The sequence below is a fragment of the Cetorhinus maximus genome, chromosome 21 (assembly GCF_964194155.1).
Source record: "Cetorhinus maximus chromosome 21, sCetMax3.hap1.1, whole genome shotgun sequence".
Classification (NCBI taxonomy): Eukaryota; Metazoa; Chordata; class Chondrichthyes; order Lamniformes; family Cetorhinidae; genus Cetorhinus; species Cetorhinus maximus.
This window is the reverse complement of record NC_135899.1, coordinates 84,445,575-84,465,161: the sequence shown is the minus strand read 5'-3', so window position 1 is coordinate 84,465,161 and position 19,587 is coordinate 84,445,575. Positions and strand designations below refer to the sequence as shown.

General features: G+C 42.7%; 1 protein-coding gene across 1 annotated transcript in view; it reads left to right on the top strand.

The window, feature by feature from the left end:
• The window catches only part of LOC144696084 (nuclear receptor coactivator 7), an 87,581-nt gene that overhangs the window by 44,480 nt on the left and 23,514 nt on the right, over positions 1–19,587 (top strand). The window contains exon 11 of the mRNA XM_078567330.1: positions 14,368–14,536. Within this exon, the coding sequence (XP_078423456.1) occupies positions 14,368–14,536 (169 nt within the window). The remainder of the gene's footprint in view (positions 1–14,367; positions 14,537–19,587) is intronic.

The window sequence follows — 19,587 nt, the reverse complement described above, 5'->3', positions numbered from 1 at the left end:
GAGAATGGTCTGTATTGTGTCAAGCTTGGCTGGCCACATCAACAGTAGAACTGTTTCCACAAACCTGTATAATCTGCAGTTTGCACATGAATGTTCTGAAAAAGTGTGCAATAAATTAGTTAGAATTATATCCCAATAAAGGGAAATTGAAACTATCAAAGCGAAAAATGAAGATTTTATAGTTCACAAGGTAATTCAGAAAAATATTCCAATGTTGATTAACAGAGATAGACTCCCATCAAAGTGGCAGAGTTCAAAGGTTTATCTCTATTGTAAAAAAAAGGATCAATGACAAGTCGTCAAAAATGGAATAAGCATTGTTATTGTTCTTAGAATATGGGTGATAGCCCATCCTTAGTTGCCGTGAGGAGGTGAATGGTGAGCGTTCTCCCTGAACCACTACACTGCTTGTGGTGATGTTGTTCCCATTATGGTGGTAGGTAGGAAATTCCAGGATTTTGGCCCAGTGGCAATGAAGGAACAGCCATATATGTCCAAGTCAGTTCAGCTTGCGACTTGAAGGGAAACTTGCTGGCGATGTGTGTGCCAAGACACGACTACTTTTGTGCTTCATGGTGGCAGAAGTTCTGAGGCTGGTGGGGGGGCTTGCAGTAACTAACTTCTCATTGAGCCTTCCAAGCTTGGTTACTAAGGTAGGAAGCACTATTGTTACTTATTTCGAAGAAACCAAACCCTTGGGCATTCTCTGTTCCCGCTGTACCGGTGCTGGCAAAAAACAAGATACCAGTGTGTCCATTGTTTCCTCATGCATACACCAGGAAAATTATGTATTGACCTCAAAAGTTAAGGGTTATGTATGTTCGCTGTGTAAAATAGGTATAGTTCCTCTTTTCAATTTAAAAAAAATGATTTTTAAAAATTGAGATAGAACACTATAGAGAAGGCAAGAAGGCCTCTCGTTCTACTTGCTTCTGTTTACATTTCTACCTATTTACACTTCTATCAGTTACCAGCAGAAGTGAAATAGTTACAGCTTGCAGGAGCATTGGAAAGTAGTGTTGACCAAACAGGTTTTAACTGCAGCAAATACCAAGATAATCATGCATTTGCTGTCAGCTGCATTTTCTTAACATAAAAAAGACATAAATTTGCCAAAGACGTGTCAGCAAATTGTAATCCTGAAAGATATAATCTCCCTTTTATTTTCCCATTACTATACTGATTGAGATTTTAGAAGCTCATGAGAATGACACTATTATTAAAGGAATTATTGACTGGAAATTATATAACAGACTTCATAAAGGAGATTTGACATTTGAAAGCATTAAAATGATTAGCCACTTAAAAAAGAACCATTTGCTTTAAATCGAAGAATGGAATGCTGGAAAATGATAATTAACCTTGGCCTGCTAAAGCATAAAGTTTGGCATCTTACATTTCCAGCTCACACACCATGACATTGAAAGACTCACTAATGAACCAGCAATAACGCTGCTGAAATATCAGGACTTACCACATTAATGTAACATCCTTCCAGCTTGTTCTAACATCAATCCTGGATTATTATTTCATCTTTGCAGAAGAAACTAAACTTCAATGTGAATGTTTCTGACTCACTGCAAGAAACTGCTTATGACCTTTGAAATATTTATTTCCAAGTGTAACACAGGTGGGGAAAGGCAACCTCTCTTCATTATTGAAAGAAAAATGGGGAAATGGCATCTAAAGAACATTTTTACATTGTCTTCCAGCTCATCTGTGGTATTTAGGAACAAAGTTGAACTTAGATCATTATTTGAAAAGGAATATTTAACAAAACTCTAAGAAAAAGAGTACAGCAGTATATCAATTGGAAAACTGCAAAGAACGTGGTATTTGCTAAATTAAAAAATATTTTTTCTTCTAATTCTTTCCCCTTTATCCCCCCTCTCTTAAGCATGCCAACTCTTGTGCTTTTACAGACCTCCTTTCCAAGTGACCATTCCCCACGTGAAGCTAGAAACATGAAATGGCCAGCCTATTTGGCCAAGAAAGACATCACAACCAAGAACAAATCTCACTCATGCATTTTCCAGCGGAGCTAAGAGTTGACTGGAAGCAGGAAGCTAGGATTTTACTTCTTCCTAGCCAGGAGGGCTGAGACCAGGCAGAGGGAGTCAAGGGTCAGGGGCGGCTGGCAAGGAAGTGCAGTTAAGGCCATCTTTTGAATTATGGAACAGGCTCAAGGGGCCAAATGGCCTACTTCTGTGTCTATTTCTTATGCTCTTATGACCACGAGTAGTACTTCACCTGCTGCTTGAGTGAGGTGACCTGGTTCAGTGCGATCAAGGATTAACTATGGGAATTTCCATGTCTCAAGGATTTAGTACTGACTGTTAATGTAACTGCAAAAATCCTTCTCATCACTGTTGTAAATGTCTGCAGTCTTTTTTCTGGGCAGAATTTTACCCTGATCGGGCAGGCGCACGCCCAACCCGATCAGACACGAAATCGCGCAAGATGATGTCGGGCGAGTGTCCCAACACCATCTTACGCTCGTGCGATATTTCGGTCTATGTGCGCCGCAAAAGTCAGAAGCACGCCTGCCGACAATTAAGACGCCAATTATGGTTATTAAAGGTGCAATTGTCTCCGATTTTTCGTGGTGCGTCCAACCTTACGGTTGGCGGATGGGCGAATCGGCCAGGCAGACTTTGCATTTTTCATGAAACCTCATTCAAGGATGGGATGAGGTTTCCGTTATTAAATGAAAGAAAAAGAAAAATCTGTGGACAGCATTTTCATCATGTATATGTTCAGGTGACTGATTGTGATGCTTGGGACATTTTCTTCCCTGATTTTAAAACTTTATTTAATGCTTTTCAGGTCTTCAGCTCCCTGAAGCAGCTCTCTGCCTTCAGGGAGCTTTCTGTCAGCGCTCGCCCGCGCCCGCACTGACGTCAGCGCCTGCCCTCCTCCTGCCCCCACCTTGGCAGCGCTGAGCTTCTCAGTGCGCGCTTCATGCTGGCTGGCCGGCCGTTAATTGGCCAGCCAGTGTGAAATCGCAGACGGGGGGCCGATCAAGGTCGGTGGTCCGTTCCCCGGCTGATCCTGGACCCGCCGATCGCACCCACCCGCCAACCTAAAAATTCTGCCCCTGATGTCCTTTTAGCATTCCTAATACTGGCTTTAGTTATCCATAACCATTTTTACATTTGCGTACTATCCTGCCAAATCATTCAATCTTTTCTTTCTCTAAATTTACTGTCCCACATCAGACCACTTCATGCGTTAATAGTTAAAAAGCCATTTGATAACCACGAAACAGTGTTCTTGTCATTTGATTGCAAAGTTCCTTGCCTTGCGCAACCTGTTGCTGCGAGTGGGGAAGGGTATTAACGCCAAGCCTGAGAACCTGTCCTCACTCAACATCCACACATGTGTACTTCCAGCAGGCATCATAAGGTAGCAACTTAAAGCAAGAACCCTAGAGAATGTTGCTGCTATCTGTAACTCAGGGATGGTGAAACCAATTGTAGTGCCTATACAGCTGCCTCCTGCTGAGCTTAAAAAAACCTCAGCGCTGACCAGAGATCAAATTGGGACCTTCATATTTGGTGTGGTTCATACATTATACACATTATTTTTAACAAAAAAATCAACATTGTCTGATATTGGAAAGCATAGCTGCACTAGGTATGAGAGAAACAACTTAAACATTACTTGTTGATAATTAATTTAACAATGGGTGGGATTTTGCTGGCAGGACCGGAAATTCCCACCCAAAGTCAATGGACTTTTGGCTGTTTTCTGGTCCTGACCTTGCCGATTCTCGGTGCAGGCGGGCCTAGAAAATCCCAGCCAATGTTTTCAGTACATATGATAACACAGTTACTGTACGAGATTATAGCGTTCTCTAGTTTCTGACCAATCAGGAACCATGAACATAGGCGTGTTTTTTAAATTCTTGTGTGGGTTGTGGGCATCGCTGGCTGGGCCAGCATTTGTTGCCCAGCCCTAATTACCCTTGAAAAGGTGGTGGTGAGCCATCTTCCTGAACCACTGTAGTCCTTGTGGTGTAGGTACACCCACAATGCTGTTAGGAAGGACATTCCAGGATTTTGACCCAACAATAGTGAAAGAACGACGATATATTTCTAAGTCAGGATGGTGTGTGGCTTGGAGGGGAATTTGCAGGTGGTGGTGTTCCCATGTATCTGCTCCCCTTGTTCTTCTAGACGGTAGAGGTCGCAGATTTGAAAGGTGCTGTGGAAGGAGCCTCGGTGAGTTGCTGCAGTGCATCTTGTAGATGGTACACACTGCTGCCAGAGTGTTTTGGTGGTGGAGGGAGTGAATGTTTAAGGTGATGGATGGTGTGCCAGTCAAGCAGGCTGCTTTATCCTGGATGGCATCAAGCTTCTTGAGTGTTGTTGGAGCTGCATTCATCCAGGCAAGTGGAGTGTATTTCATCACACTCCTGACTTGTGCCTTATAGATAACAAACAGGCTTTGGGGAGTCAGGAGGTGAGTTACTCGCCACAGAATTCCCAGCATCCAACCTGCTGTTGTAACCACAGTATTTATATAGCTGGTCCAGTTCAGCAGTAACTCCCAGGATGCTGATAGTGGGGGATTCAGCGATATTAATGCCATTGAATGTCAAAGGAAGATGGTTAGATTCTCTCCTGTTGGAGATGGTCATTGCCGGGCACTCGTGTGGCGGGAATGTTAACTTGCCACCTATCAGCCCAAGCCTGAATATTGTCCGAAGAAAATACTGCACAAAGGAAATATTTTCTTCAGGGTTTTATCTCGTATTTCTCAAAATGTTACATTTTTGTCAACATTATAAATTGCTAAAAGAAACTCATCATTAGCAGACACTTCTTTGAAATGATTTGTTTAAGCAGAGGTTGACATAACCAGAAAAAGTACATTTTAATCACCAAGTTGGAGAAGCATCGCACAGGCACACAAGGGACTGATGATACTGCAGGCACTATTCAACATTAGTACCTGCTTTTGGAACATTGTGAGTGGACAGCACTAAAGTATACTATACCACCTTCTGCCATCAGGGGAAATCAAAGCTCTTTGCAAATTTCTGGCAAATGACTGGGTTCAAAATACAAATGAAGAGGACAACACAAACATACGAACTAGGTGCAGGAGTAGGCCATTCGGCCCTTCAATCCTGCCCCTATCATTTAATAAGATCATGGCTGATCGGTTTGTGGCCTCAAATCCACATTTTCCCCCCAATCAACCATTTTCTTAAAATTAAAACTCAAAAACAGCCCAAGAATTGAATCCTATAGGTTGACAATACACCGTTGGTGCCTCAATCTACCAGACTATGGGGAAAGCTCTACAGTAAATTCACTGATCTCATACTAACAGTGAAGGAACTACCCCAGTAAAGGTGTATCACTAATACAGTGAACACTACAGTGTTGAAGCCCTATCTCTAGCGATCTCCCTTCAACTGGAAATCTCTGCTGGCAGAGTGGAATTCGTAAATTTACCCTAACACACTTTTGGTAATCAGAAAATCAATATCATAGTCCCATTTATTTTCACAGCAATTGTTAAATTAGCTGAAGAGTAGTCAGTTATCAGCAAGACATCCTAGAGTCCAATCAGCACTCTGGCCTCCCATATTCTACAGTTCTGATCGTGCAAGTACTACTAGGTGATGTCCGCAGAGCTTGGTTTTACTCGACTGAAGCTTTGAATCCAGGCAAAGCCCCTCAGCACCAGTCCTTCTTACACAACGTGATGCAAATAGGAAAGCCACATTCATCGGTGCCAATAGAGCAGTGACCAAGGTTGAGCATATACTAATCCAAATGGGACTTAATCCATCAAGGTTTAAATTGATGGGCCTTGTGCTGATTGTCCTTGACTGGCTTTGTCTGTGCATCAGGCTCCAGCCAGTCCTCCAGAGTCATAAAATGTTTTTATTCTGGTGCTGCTTTAGCACTGATTCCAGGAGACTGCAGTCTGTGAGCTGATCTCACTTTTAACAATAATAAATCGAGCTCCCCTAAATAGCAGGTAAATCTATGCGAAACTTTCATCTACAAGTCTGACATCACAATAAGGGAACTGGATTTAGTTGAATAATACAGACTGAGCTGATAGATGCCAGTCTCTGCAAATCAGAGCTGCAACATTTACAAAACAAAAAGGAGCTAAATTGTGCCTGGCTGTATTGATTTAAAAATAAAATATATGATTTTCATTTATATAACATCTTTTAGTGCCTCACGACACCTCAAAGCGCTTTCAGCCAATTAACACTTTTGAAGTGTAGTTGCTGTTAAAGTGTAGTTGCTGTTGAAGTGTAGTTGCTGTTGAAGTGTAGTTGCTGGTGTAATGTATGAGATTCAGTGGTGTTTAGTGAAATCCCTGCCATGAGACGAAGCTTGAGTTCTGAGCCCAGAAAGCCCTCTGGAAAGAGATTCGGAAGGGGAGGATTAGATTGGGCTGAAACATTCACCCACCCCATTGACACAGTCCTGACCCTATCCCACATCCCAAGATCAAGCTATTAACATTTTGAGTGTGCGTCAATGCTATCTGCAATGCAACAACTATATGAAATAGACAAGGTTAATCCTGAGCACAAATTGTACGAGTGGGGAAAGGGATGCTCTGCACGCCAAGAGGAAATGATGGTCCATCAGCCAACGGGCTGGATTTAACCGGGTGCCATAGCCCCGCCGGGGAGAACCGGCCAACAATTCCCACAGCTGCCCCAGCAGATTTTACAGCTGATTGGCCATTACATGACTTGAGGTGGAACTTCTATCCCTCAGCAACAGGAAAACCTGCCTCAGAGAGCTGCCAGACAATCAGAGGCCATCAGCTCTCTAGTCCCAGCAGCACCATCGGGAGTGGTGGCCACTGCCAGTACTGCAGCAAGATCCATGAGAAGGCGTGCTCCGCTGCAGCCAGAATTTGAAGTAGCTGGAGGGGGGGAAGAGGGCTCTCACAGAGGGAACCCCAACTTGCCCACCACCACCAGCCCATGAGGGAAAGCTGCCGGGCTGGACACTTGATGTGGGCCTCCCCCACTGCCAGTTAAATCCTGGCAGCAGCATGGGCAAGGGGGCCACCCAATGCCCACCCCGCCTTCAAATCCACAGGCAGGGGAGCGTTAAATCTAGCCCAACATCTAATCTACTTGGCAGTAAATTATTCATAAATTGTTTCAATATCAAGTCCTATTCATTAATACAGAAAATGATGACATAATACATCATTTAATTAAATTGTTGTAGTGTACAAGGTCAAACAGCAGCATTGGATTATTACTGACAACCTTCACAAAAACAGACTATAATTCATCCATAATTAAATCAAGACCTTCTTTCAGTCTGTTGGTAAAGACAAGGGGCAATTTTTATGGTCTTTCTCAAAACAAATTGGGACCTTGTTTTGTTCGGGTATCGAGCCAATCAGCGATGGGTTTTTAATGCAATAATTATAATCCAACGTTAATGGAATGCTTGAATAGAATCATTGAGATAATGGCCAAAATGTAAAAATCAGTGTTTAAAGAAAAGACATTGGCCCAGATTTTAATTTGGGATCGGGAAAACCTGACCACACTTTTGTGGTTCGCAAAATGCACACCTGACCCACGTGTGACTTCATGCGGGAGTTTTGACTTTTGACACAGGGATTGGGTTCACAGTGCAGTTACCGAACTGCAATGGAGTCTGGGGGCAGAGGCGGGCGGGTTAGAAGGACCGCCTCAGTTATCCAACACAGCGGCCCAGCTCCCGACATCATTTAAAGGCTCTCCAACGCTCGCCCCTTTACCTCCCTCAACCCCCCTGCCAGCCCATGCCCTGTCAGATCGCCCATGCCACCTTTATGCCCCATGTATTCTCCATGCCACCTCTATGCCCCCATGTATCCTTCATGCCCCCTCAGATTGCCCATACCATCCCATGTCACCTCCATGCCTCCATGTATTCTCCTTGCCTCCTCATGATTCCTCCATGTCACCCAATGCCTGCTCAGGTTCCCCATGGCAGCTCTATGCATCCATGTATCCTCCATGGCCACGGTATGCATTATGTATAGTCGTCAGGATTTTTGGAATAGCAATGGGAATTACTATAAAATTATTGGGAAAACATTAAACCTCTAATAATCTAAGGAAATCCTGAATTCAAACATACCATCATTGATACTGGACCAGAAAACCCAAGGGTAAAAAAGTTGTAATCTTTTAAGTGCCTGTGAGGTTTGTAAACAAACAAGAAACCACATCTGAGACATGCTGTCATTATAGCCTTTTTCAATAATTCTTGGATCAATAAGAACACCTGCTGAGCTGAAGCTTTTAAAACTCAGCCAAGCATTCATAATTGCAAGGTTGTTGTAACAAAATTTTCCAGCTACATTGCCTGAAACTGACAGAATGGATGTTCATTTCCATTTCAAAGGAGCATGCTTGTCAATCTATGGATGGGGAGCAGGTGTAGAGCTTTTTTTTCTAATTCCAGAAGCAGAGTTTTTTTGTAACAGCCAGATCTGCCAGTCATTTAATTCACAGCTCAAAACATGATAGCAGAGGACTTTTTTTTTTCAAACATTTTTTTTGACACTTTTCACAATTAGAAAATACTGTAATGCATGACAATTACAGAATGCTGGCCAATGTAAGGGTCAACTTACCTTTGCAGGACAGATCCCTATAATGAATCACTGCATTAAAAAGACACCTACATTACAATACAGCATCTAATAGTGACATTTGAAGGTGTCAAAACATTTTACACTTACCTTTCAGAATGTTCCAGGTTACTCAGCAAGCTTCCCCCAGTGGTCAGGAACTCTCCAATTAGGTGCCTTTTTTCAGGGCTTCCAAATCCACACCAGCACACAAAAGTAGTGTGAGGAAGGAAATTCAAATTTCCTATAGTCCTGACAATGGGGACCCTGATCTCAGAAGAGGTGTGTGTGTGGGTTTTCCACCCAAGGCCTTCCTGAGCCACCATTAGTCCACGCGAAAATGGCACTGGGCCAGGAAGGCATAGGAAAATTGATTTTCCAGCTAATAAGAAACTATGTTCAGTGTTGTGCAACAGGAGATGAAAATCTGACCCATTGTTTCAATGTGATTCACTTCTCCACACCTTTCAAATCGACACCAGGAGATAATATTTCATATTAATTTCCCCCACCTAAAGCCCATTTTTGACCTTCACTCTAACAACATTGAACAGGTCAGTGAACCACTTTTGTGGACCCTTATCAGAATCTTTCTAATTCAGATTTGTCACAGCATCCTGCAGGAAAGAGATGATATCTATATTTTAAATGTTTCCAACAGGGTTGAAGGTTTAAGCACCTACCCAGTTGGTGGGGGGGGAAGCAATAGTTTACTCTGATAATGTTCCACTTACACACTGAGCGACTTCTTTACCAAGAGCAGCTGCCCTCCAGTTTGAATATATTGAGTACTTGTTTGTTTTGATTATCAGGCTAACCTTTGTTTTACAATAGCTGCGGTCTGTCCGCAAGAAAGACCCAAACCTCCCTGTCGCTTGCCATTTTAACACTCCACCCTGCTCTCTTGCCCACATGTCTGTCCTTGGCTTGCTGCATTGTTCCAGTGAAGCCCAACGCAAACTGGAGGAACAGCACCTCATCTTCCAACTAGGCACTTTACAGCCTTCAGGACTGAATATTGAATTCAACAACTTTAGATCTTGAACTCCCTCCTCCATCCCCACCCCCTTTCCGTTTCTTCCCCCTCCCTTTTGTTTTTTCCAATAATTTATATAGATTTTTCTTTTCCATTATTTTTAAATCTATACCTTTAATGCCCTGTTAGTCTTTCCACCCCACCCCCACTAGAGCTGTACCTTGAGTGTCCTGCCATCCATTCTTAATTAGCACATTCGTTTAGATAATATCACCATCTTCAACACCTCTTTGTTCCTTTGTCCGTGACATCATTTGATTATCTGCTCCTATCACTGCTTGCTTGTCCCTACAACCACCCCCCCCACACCCCAACTTCTCTCCCCCCACCCCACCCCCCACCTTAAACCAGCTTATATTTCACCCCTCTCCTAATATTACTCAGTTCTGTTGAAGGGTCATGAGGACTCGAAACGTCAACTCTTTTCTTCTCCGCCGATGCTGCCAGACCTGCTGAGTTTTTCCAGGTAATTCTGTTTTTGCTTTGTTTTATAATAGCTATTAACTCTCCTTTCTTAATTTCACACTGTCCTACATCCTGAAAATGTTATGGGCCAGAATTTTCAGGATTGGCCAGCAGCTCTCCAGTCATTCCAGGAACAATGCTGCAGTGGCCAGAAGAGGCACTGCAGCTAGCTGCCTGGAACTAAGTGCTGGGAACTGGAGCAGAGGTAAGTGGCAGGGGGTTGGGGTGGGGGGGTGGGGGGGTGTGGGGGGGGTTGGGATGGGTAGGGAAGGCCTGAATGGTCATGAGGGGGTGCGATTGGGCTTTTGGGGGTTAGATCGGGCGGGGGAGAGGGAGGTCCGGAGGTCACTGGGCCCTAAGGAAATGGTGCCCCCAGTCAGAAAGGGGCTTCTAATGGAGGCCCCTCCACTTCCCGCCCAAGGTCGAATTGGGGTCCTCCCCATCCCCGTTCTATCATCTGCTCGCCAGCCTAAAAATTGAGGCTGGGTGGGAGAAGGCCCTTAAGTGTCCATTAAGCTTCCCTTCTGAAGCCCTGCCCGTCCCATTGCAAAATCGGGACCAAGCCAGGGCGCATGGGATCCTGGAGGGAATCTCCTCGATGCAATTTCACACTCCCCCCCACCCACCACCAGGATAGGAGCATAAAATTCTAGTCATGAAATTTAATGCTGTTTCCATCATTACCAGGTATTATTTTTCAATTGTTAAAGCAAATTTTTCAATTGAGAACCAAGCTGAATACAGAAAGTCCAGAGAGACGTGAAAAAGCAAATACAAGAAGCAAAGAGGGATTACGAAAAAAGACTGGCAGCTAACATAAAAGAAAATCCCAAAATATTCTGTTAGCACATCAATAGTAAAAAGGTGGTAAAAGGAGGAGTAGGGCCGATTAGTGGCAAAAGGGGGATTTACACATAGAGGCAAGAGACTTGGCTGAGGTGTTAAATGAATACTTTGCATCTGTCTTTTCCTACGAGGCAGATGCTGCCCAGGCCATGATGACAGAGGAGGAAACTCAGTCACTAGAAGGGTTTAAAATTGACAAGGAGGAGGTAGTGGACAAGTTGTCAGTACTTAAAGTTGTTAAGGCACCGGGACCAAATGAGATGCATCCAAGAATATTGAAGGAAATAAGTGTGGAAATTGCAGAGGCACTGACAATAACCTTTCAATGTTCCCTGGATTCAAGGGAGGTGCTGGAGGACTGGAGAATTGCAAACATTATGCCTTTAGTCAAAAAAGATTGTAAAGATCTGCCCTGCAATTTAACTTTGGTGGTGGGGAAACTTCTAGAAACAATTATTCGGAATAGAATTAATAGTCACATGGAAAAAGGTGGATTGATTCAGAAGAGTCAGCATGAATTTGTTAAAGGAAAATCATGTCTAACTAACTTGCTGGAGTTTTTTGAAGAGGTAACAGAGATGGTTGATGAGGGCAAGGCCATTGATGTGGTGTATATGGACTTCCAAAAGGTATTTGATACTGTGCCACAACAGACTTGTGAGGAAAGTTATACATCATGGAATAAAAGGGACAGTAGCAACATGGATACAAAATTGGCTGAGGGATAGGAAACAGAGAGTAATGGTTAATGGGTATTTTTCAGGCTGGAAGAAGGTTTGTAGTGGAGTTCTCCAGGGGTTGGTATTGAGACCCTTGCTTTTCCTGATCTAAATAAATGATCTAAATCTTGGTGTGGAGGGCACAATTTCAAAGTTTGCGAACGACACAAAACTTGAGAGAATAGTAAACTGTGAGGACAGTGTAGAACTTCAAAAGGACGTTGACACATTGGTGGAATGGGCAGATGAAGTTCAATGTGGAGAAGTGTGAGGTGATACACTTTGGTACAAAGAACATGGAGAGACAGTATAAAATAAAGGGTGTGCAGGAGCAGAGAGACCTGGGTGTACAAGTCATTAAAGGTGGCAGGACAGGTAGAGAGAGCTGTTTCTAAAGCACACAGTATTCTAGGCTCCATTAATAAGGGCATATAGTACAAGAGCAGGGAGGTTATGATGAGCTTATATAAGACCTCAGCTGGAGTATTGTGTACAGTTCTGGGCACCACACTATAGGAAGGATGTGAACGCATTGGAGACAGTACAGAAGAGGTTTACGAGAATGGTTCTAGGGATGAAACACTTCAGTTATAAGGAAAGTTTGCAGAAGTTGGGACTGTTTTCCTTGGAGAAAAGAAGGCTAAGAGGAGATTTGATAGAAGTTTTCAAAATCATGAAGGGTCTGGACAGAGTAGATAGGGAGAAACTGTTCCCGCTCGTAAACAGATTGAGAACCAGAGGGCACTTTTAAAGTGTTTCGCAAAAGAAACAAATGCGAGGTGAGAAAAAACTTTTTTGCACAGTGCGTAGTTAGGGTTTGGAATGCACTGTCTGGAAGCATGGTGGAAGCAGGTTCAATTGAGGTATTCAAGGGGCCATTGAATGATTATTTAAATAGAAACAATGTGTAGGGTAACGGGGAAAAGGCAGGAGATTGGCAGTAAATTAAAATGCTCAGAGAGCTGGTGCAGACATGATGGGCCAAATGGTCTCCTACACTGTAACAATTCTGTGATTCTGTAAGTGAGGGAATTTTTAAACTATTGGACACAAAGTCATCATGGACAGTTTTGTAATATTACCACCACTCAATTCAAGCCAAACTACTATACCTAGATTGTCGAAATTCAATTATGCTTTTGTTTGAAAAATTGCTTCTTTTTTAAGTACACTTTATATTCTACATTACAACAGTGACTACACTGCAAAAGTACTTAATTAGCTGTATGCGCTTTTGGATGCCCTGAAGTCGTGAAAGGTGCTATATAAATGTTCTTTCTTTACTTATACATAAGAGCACAAGGTGTTGTGAATGAGGAAGTCCATTCAGCCTATCTAAGTGTATCCATTGCAGTATCTAATTGTCTCTTAAACGATTTAAGGATCTTTGCCTCTGCTACTTACCTGGTGGTCTATAGCAAACATTAATCACTCTGTGTGAAATATTTCCCGATACATTACATTTTAGTAGCTTGAAGCTTTGTCCCTGCATCATACTCTCACAACTTAATTTGAGGTAATATCTGGACCTTTATATGAAGAGTCAGCACATTATTACATCCTGTTCTATCTTGACCAGATAAAAGATTGATTGTCACGGTGTTCTCATTGTTTAGAATTGTATTTATATCTTTCCTGTGGACTCTTTGTTAATACCTTGTATTTTATTGCTAACTTTCTGTTTTCCTGAAGGCAGTCACTGATGCTGGGGTACAGGTCCATAGATGCTGTCTGCCCTCCTGTACTTTACCCAATGGCCATTTTTCAGGTGTGACCGTAGGCAGTAAATTAGTGACAAACAACCTGATGCATGGCAGATGATTCTAATTTTGTTCTCATCAGACATCCTCATACAAACACATGCATCTTTGGAAGCGATATTGAATAGCAACTAGGAACTGTTTCTTTCCCAATTGCCCAAAGCTATTGATTACAAATTCTGGGTAAAAACTGACAACTGTTTAAAATAAAAACAAAAATACCCGGAAAAACTCAGCAGGTCTGAGTATACGGACTGGAAACGTCAACTGTATCCCTCTCCGCAGATGCTGTCAGACCTGCTGAGATTTTCCAGGTATTTTTGTTTTTGTTCTAGATTTCCAGCATCCGCAGTATTTTGCTTTTATCCAACTGTTTAAAATGTTCTCTCTGCCTTCAGTCATGTAAGATTCTGTGCCTCAAATAACCAATTGCTTCAAGAATCTCTTCTTTCATGCAGCAACCAGGAGACGCCACCAATGTCTTTCACTGTTAATGTTGTAGAAATTTCATACAAATTCCAATATGCCAGCTACTGCACTTGTTCGATCTGGGCTGGATGTGGAAAGCAAAAAAGCAAAAGACACAAATATCAGATCATCCAGGTGGCTTCTGTTTACAAAAATTATTGTTTGACCATTCAAATGAAAAGCCCAGCCCATAGCAGAAGGTCATTTTGAGTGTGTCAGTGTGATGAGGTTGGTGTTAAAGCTATAATACTGTAATTGCCTCTACTACTTTCAATGTAATTTATTGTAAGTTTATGTTTGTGTTCAAAAGGCAAAGGAAGCACAATGTATCAGTGGCCGAGTTACTAAACTCTGTTTCATCTATTTCCCTTCCATCCCTACTTAATTAGTACTAAACTGTATAAGTTAACAAATATTTATAAAATTGGATCTTTCATTGCAGATCTGTATCATTCAAAAGATGACGAAGACAAATTTCGATTGATGTTTTTATGCCTGAAAGTCAGTTCGCCCAAGAAAGGGACAAATTTGCTTCAGTTTGGAGTGACCACACCTCAGGATATGAGCCATGACGAGCCTGAAGAATACTGGTTTGCAATGTCCCAGGAAAAGTAAGTTCATAAATGGGAATACAGCTCCCTTAACAGAAGTCAAAAACTTGTTGCTTATGCTCTTCCACGCATAACTATCAAATGTTAAATAATAGATTGGTCATGCCAGTTGCGTTCTCTTACGTACGATATAAATAATGTAAATCCTAGCCAGCAATTGCATACTGTATATTTATATCCTGTGAAATGTTTCCATAATAGTTTAAGGCTGATATAAAGCTTGGAAGGAAAAAGAAGAATCTGCTAATGTACAAAGACAAGATATTTCTTGTGGGGTCATGTGGTGTGATCGACTGGAAGAACTGGCAGGAAAGTGGAATTAAGGCCACAATCGGATCTGCCATGATCTTATTGAATGATGGAGCAGGCTCAAAGGGCTGAATGGCCTCCTCCTCCTCCTCCTATTTCTTATGTCCTATCTGATGTTTTGATTTGTATCAGTCAGTTGTTGCTTTTTGAATGGTATTTGTTCTCCTGCCGCCAATATTTTCTCTCCCTCCACAGAAATCATCGATTCTCTGTTGATACATAACAGTCCTGCACTTCACTATCTCAATATGTGAGCATTCTGCATGTGTGACTCTTGGTACTCAGTGTTGGCAGAGTGTTTAGCCATAGGGAAGTCACCACAGCTGAGCCCAATCCTTTTCTCATCTGCCATGTATATACTTAATACACAGAACCTTCAGCTGCAGAGCTTCTAGATATTTCTTCTGCCCTGTCACTAAAATAGACCAGGAGTCACCCTTGGGACTTTCCTAGTCTGTATGGCTCTGTTAATCACTGTTTGATATGCTGAGCCATTGGGGAACGTGGCAATTGTTCTGTTTGTAAATGGTAAAATAGCTGCCCTGCATGCTTGAGTGGTGCAGACATATGTCAAAGGGCCCAGATCTTCCAGTCTCCAGATGGTCGTACCCCATGGAAGATGCGCTGGGGAGGACCCTTCACAAGTCCCCACACACTGACCACATGGGAATTGCCCAGTAAGTTTCAACTTCCAATGGGCAATTACCCTGTGCCTGGAACCCTCTGAAACTCTGAGTTAGAGTTGGAGACATCAGATGGTTCCAACTTACTTAGCAGAACAGTTATCCAGGAAAAGTTAGAAGGATTAAAACCAGTTCTAACTCCTGGGTAACTGTACTACTGACCCCACCCAGGACTACCTCCCTGGCCATCTGACTAACCCCCCAACCCCCTTAACTAACCCTGACCACCCGACTATCCCCCCAACCCCACCAACTACCCCCCAACCCAACTACCACCCAACTAGCCCCCACATCCAACTACCCACTTGCCCTCCCTGACTGCCCACCCAACCAGTGACTCACCATAACCGTCAGCCATTTACCTGCCACTCTACTCTCCTCGCCCTCCCGCCTGCCACCCCACCCTCTCACCCACTTACCTTACACTTGCCTTCTCTTCATGACTTGTCAAAGTGGCTTTGGTACGGCCACAAAAAGGGGGCAGGGCTTGGCTTCCCCCGACGCTCCTACACTACAAAGGAAGGACTCCAGGAGCAGATACACTCCACATTTCTCAGGAGGTCTGGTTTGGAAGTCCGGGCAAGAAATATGGAGCGGAGTGGCAATCCGACGGTGATTGCCACTCCTCAGAAGATTCTGCCCTTGTTTATGTGGCTAAAATTAGTGCAAGTTTGGACAAAGACACTCATTTCATCTCTGAGGCCCAGATTCAAGCCCACCCTGGAGTGATTGGGTAAATGTCTGGCGCGTCCCAGTTCCTATGAAAGTGTGGGCCCATCGTACAAAAACACAAATTGGAAGTCTCACTCAGATCTCAGCCCATTGTATAACCTGCCTGATTTTCATCACATTGATTTCAATGGAGTGAAAATCAAACAAGATTTTTAGCATGGGCGACCCACGACCACCTATTTCAGTTTCCCAAGGAAAAAAGATTGAGAAATAAAGCATTTTGCCCTTTTTAAGCTTATATTGCAGAGCACTGCTCAAGCTTGACGTAGTCATTTTGATATTGCAAAGGAAATATTAATTATTATAAAAAGCTAAACTTGCACAAAGAACATTTATCTCCGTCCAGCAGTGACCAAGGACACATGTATCAGAAAAGCTTAGTGGATAAGTTTGTTATCTAACTTGCCTCCAGTAGATCAAAGTTTACCTTTGTTACCTTGCTGCTGCCTTTATTTTCTTAGCAGTAAATGCGGTCAATTGAGCAATGCGAAGAAAAGCTTAAAAAAGACAATTTTCTCCCCTCCTGAAGGCATCAAACTCTTGTACTTCATCCAAGTGACCTTTCTTCAGATGTGAGCCCAGATGGTGAGCATAGTGGCAACACTGGTAGACTTTTTCCCTCTCCCAGGGAAACCAGCTGTAGCACTTAAACCTCTGTCCCAGCTGTGACCAGTTAACTCTGAGCAAACCAGGAATTAATCCTGGGACCTTCTTGTTTGCTATAATTTATGCTACGGAAGCCATTCTCAGCAAAAAAAAAATTAAGAAGTAAGAGTAACAAAACTCTGAGTAAAGGTTTGAGTAAATATACGCAGCTAAAACGTTCGATTTGCAATGAAGTCTTTGTTCACTACAAATTCTATTATATTTGCAGCAGCAGCAACACAATCAAAGTTGCTAACCAGTGCTGGCAAGTTACCTGAATGTTTGTTAGCAGTGTTTCAGCCATATCTGTGATGTCCACTATCAGGCAGAGTTCAGTGGAAAACAAATGCCTTACCACCATGGCTTAGTTATTTAAGTTCCCAGTGCCAGAGGACTACTGTATGTAACGTGATGTCATGCTGTGCGATGTAATCACATTGACAGGTTTATTACACAGGTCCAGCAACTGCATACAATTATGCAGAGAAGCCCATGTAAAGACACGCAAAATGGAAATACGGCTACCCACAATCGTAATATAACATTTTACTTGTATTTTTCTCTCCCTGCTCCCCCTCTTGTCCTCTTCTGAACGTTACCAGGGGTGAGGAACTTCAGTTATCTGAAGAGACTGGAGAATTGACCTTCTTAAAACAGAGAAGCTTAAGGGAAGATTTGAGAGAGGTGATCAAAATTATGAAGTGGACACAGGGAAACTGTTTCCAATGGCAGAGGGGCTAGTAACCAGAGGAGACAGATTCAAGATAATTAGCAAATTAATGCTCTGGCTGAAAGGGTGTTGGAGCAGATTCAGCAGTAACTTTCAAAAAGAAATTGGATAAATACTTGAAAAAACACTGCAGGGCTATGGGGAAAAAACAGGGGAGTGGAACAACCCCACAGTAGAACAAGCTGCTGAAGGACATAGTCACAGCCCCATCACTTGTAATCTTCAAGACCCATCTTTAAATTATTACCATTTATAAGTTTTTCATTGTCAGGACTACCATCTCAGCAGATCATGTCTGGTTTAGCTAGCGCTAACCATATAAATGTTGGTGGAATACAGGTCTGTGATGCTGTCACAGCTAAAGCAGAAGCAGAATAAATCTATGATTGTGCTTAAAGAGCATCTCAGTTACAGAGTGCAACTGAAGTATCCTTAAAAAAAAGCTACAATGGCCAAAAATAAATCCCTTTGCATCCTATTGGCTCTACTTACAGTACAGTAAGTAACTCACCAAGGCCCATTCAACAGCACTTTCCAAACCATGACCTCAACCACTTAGAAGGACAAGGGCAGCAGACACAGGGAACATCACCACCTACAACATTCCCTCCAAGTCGTACACCATCATGACTCGCAACTATATAGCCTATCTTTCACTGTTGTTGGGTCAAAATCCTGGATGTCCCTCCCTAACAAGTCTATGAGTGTACGTACACCACGTGGAATATAGCTGTTCAAGAAGACAATGCTCACATTCCATGAACAAATAAAAAATAGGTTAAATTATGGCAAACTTCATATTGTTCTGTATATCATCTGATTTTGTTATTATTCAGATCCTGGACAAAGCCTTTTTCTGGGTCACTCTGAACTTCTTTGAGGCAGTAACTAAATTGGTAGATCCCATGGCACTATTCGAAGAAGAGCAGGAGAGTTCTCTCTGGTGTCCTGGCCAATGTTTGTCCCTCAGCTCAGCTCTCTCTCCTTTCAGGTACCATGCTCTAAGTTGGCATTGGCAGCCATGGACTTCCATAAGTTGGTCCATGGTTATGCTTGGCAAAGTACTGTAGTGATTTGCTGTTGCCTCCTGCATGGTCTGGTTGACCAGGAGACTTTCCCTCTCTTATCACCTGCCATAGGTGTATTGGAACATAAGAAATAGGAACAGGAGTAGACCATTCGGCCCTTCGAGTCTCTCCACCATTCAATAAGATCATGGCTGATCTTCTTGTGTTTCGATTTCCACATTCCCATCTAAACCCCAATAACTTTTGGTTCCCTTGCTTAACAAGAATCTATCTACCTCTGCCTTAAAAATATTCAATAACCTCGCCTCCACCAACTTCTGAGGCAGAGAATTCCAAAATCGCACAACCCTCCGAGAGAAAAAAATTTCTCCTCATCTCTGTCCTAAAAGGGCAACCCCTGATTTTATGGAAGGATTCGTGGGTTAATAATCAACCTTTTTGGCCATGCTATTAACATACCTTCCATGGCTAGAACAGGACTTGAACACAGAGGTTCTGGCTCAGAGGTTCGGACGCTACCACTATGCCACAGACTATTTTAAATATGGGCCAGAACATCAGGGATAACTCTCCTGCTCTGTTTTTCGAAAGAGTACCATGGGTTCTTTTGCATTCACCAAAGCAGGCAGATGGGGTTTCATCTGAAAGTCAGCATCTCTGACAGTGCACACACTCAGTGCTACACTGGAGCATCAGTCTTGATTTTTGTGTTCAACCCTGGAGTGGACTTGAACATGGAATCTTATGACACTAAATTGTTCGATCAGTTGCAATCCAATCAATGCATTTTCCTTGAAATTTCAGAACATGTTTGATGAAGTTTTTAATTTGTGTTCGTTGTTTGCATGGATGTTGAACTGCAGCAGAATTCTTAGTAACAGCATCAGTTATAATTGTCAGTCCATGAGTGTTTGTTGGACTGAA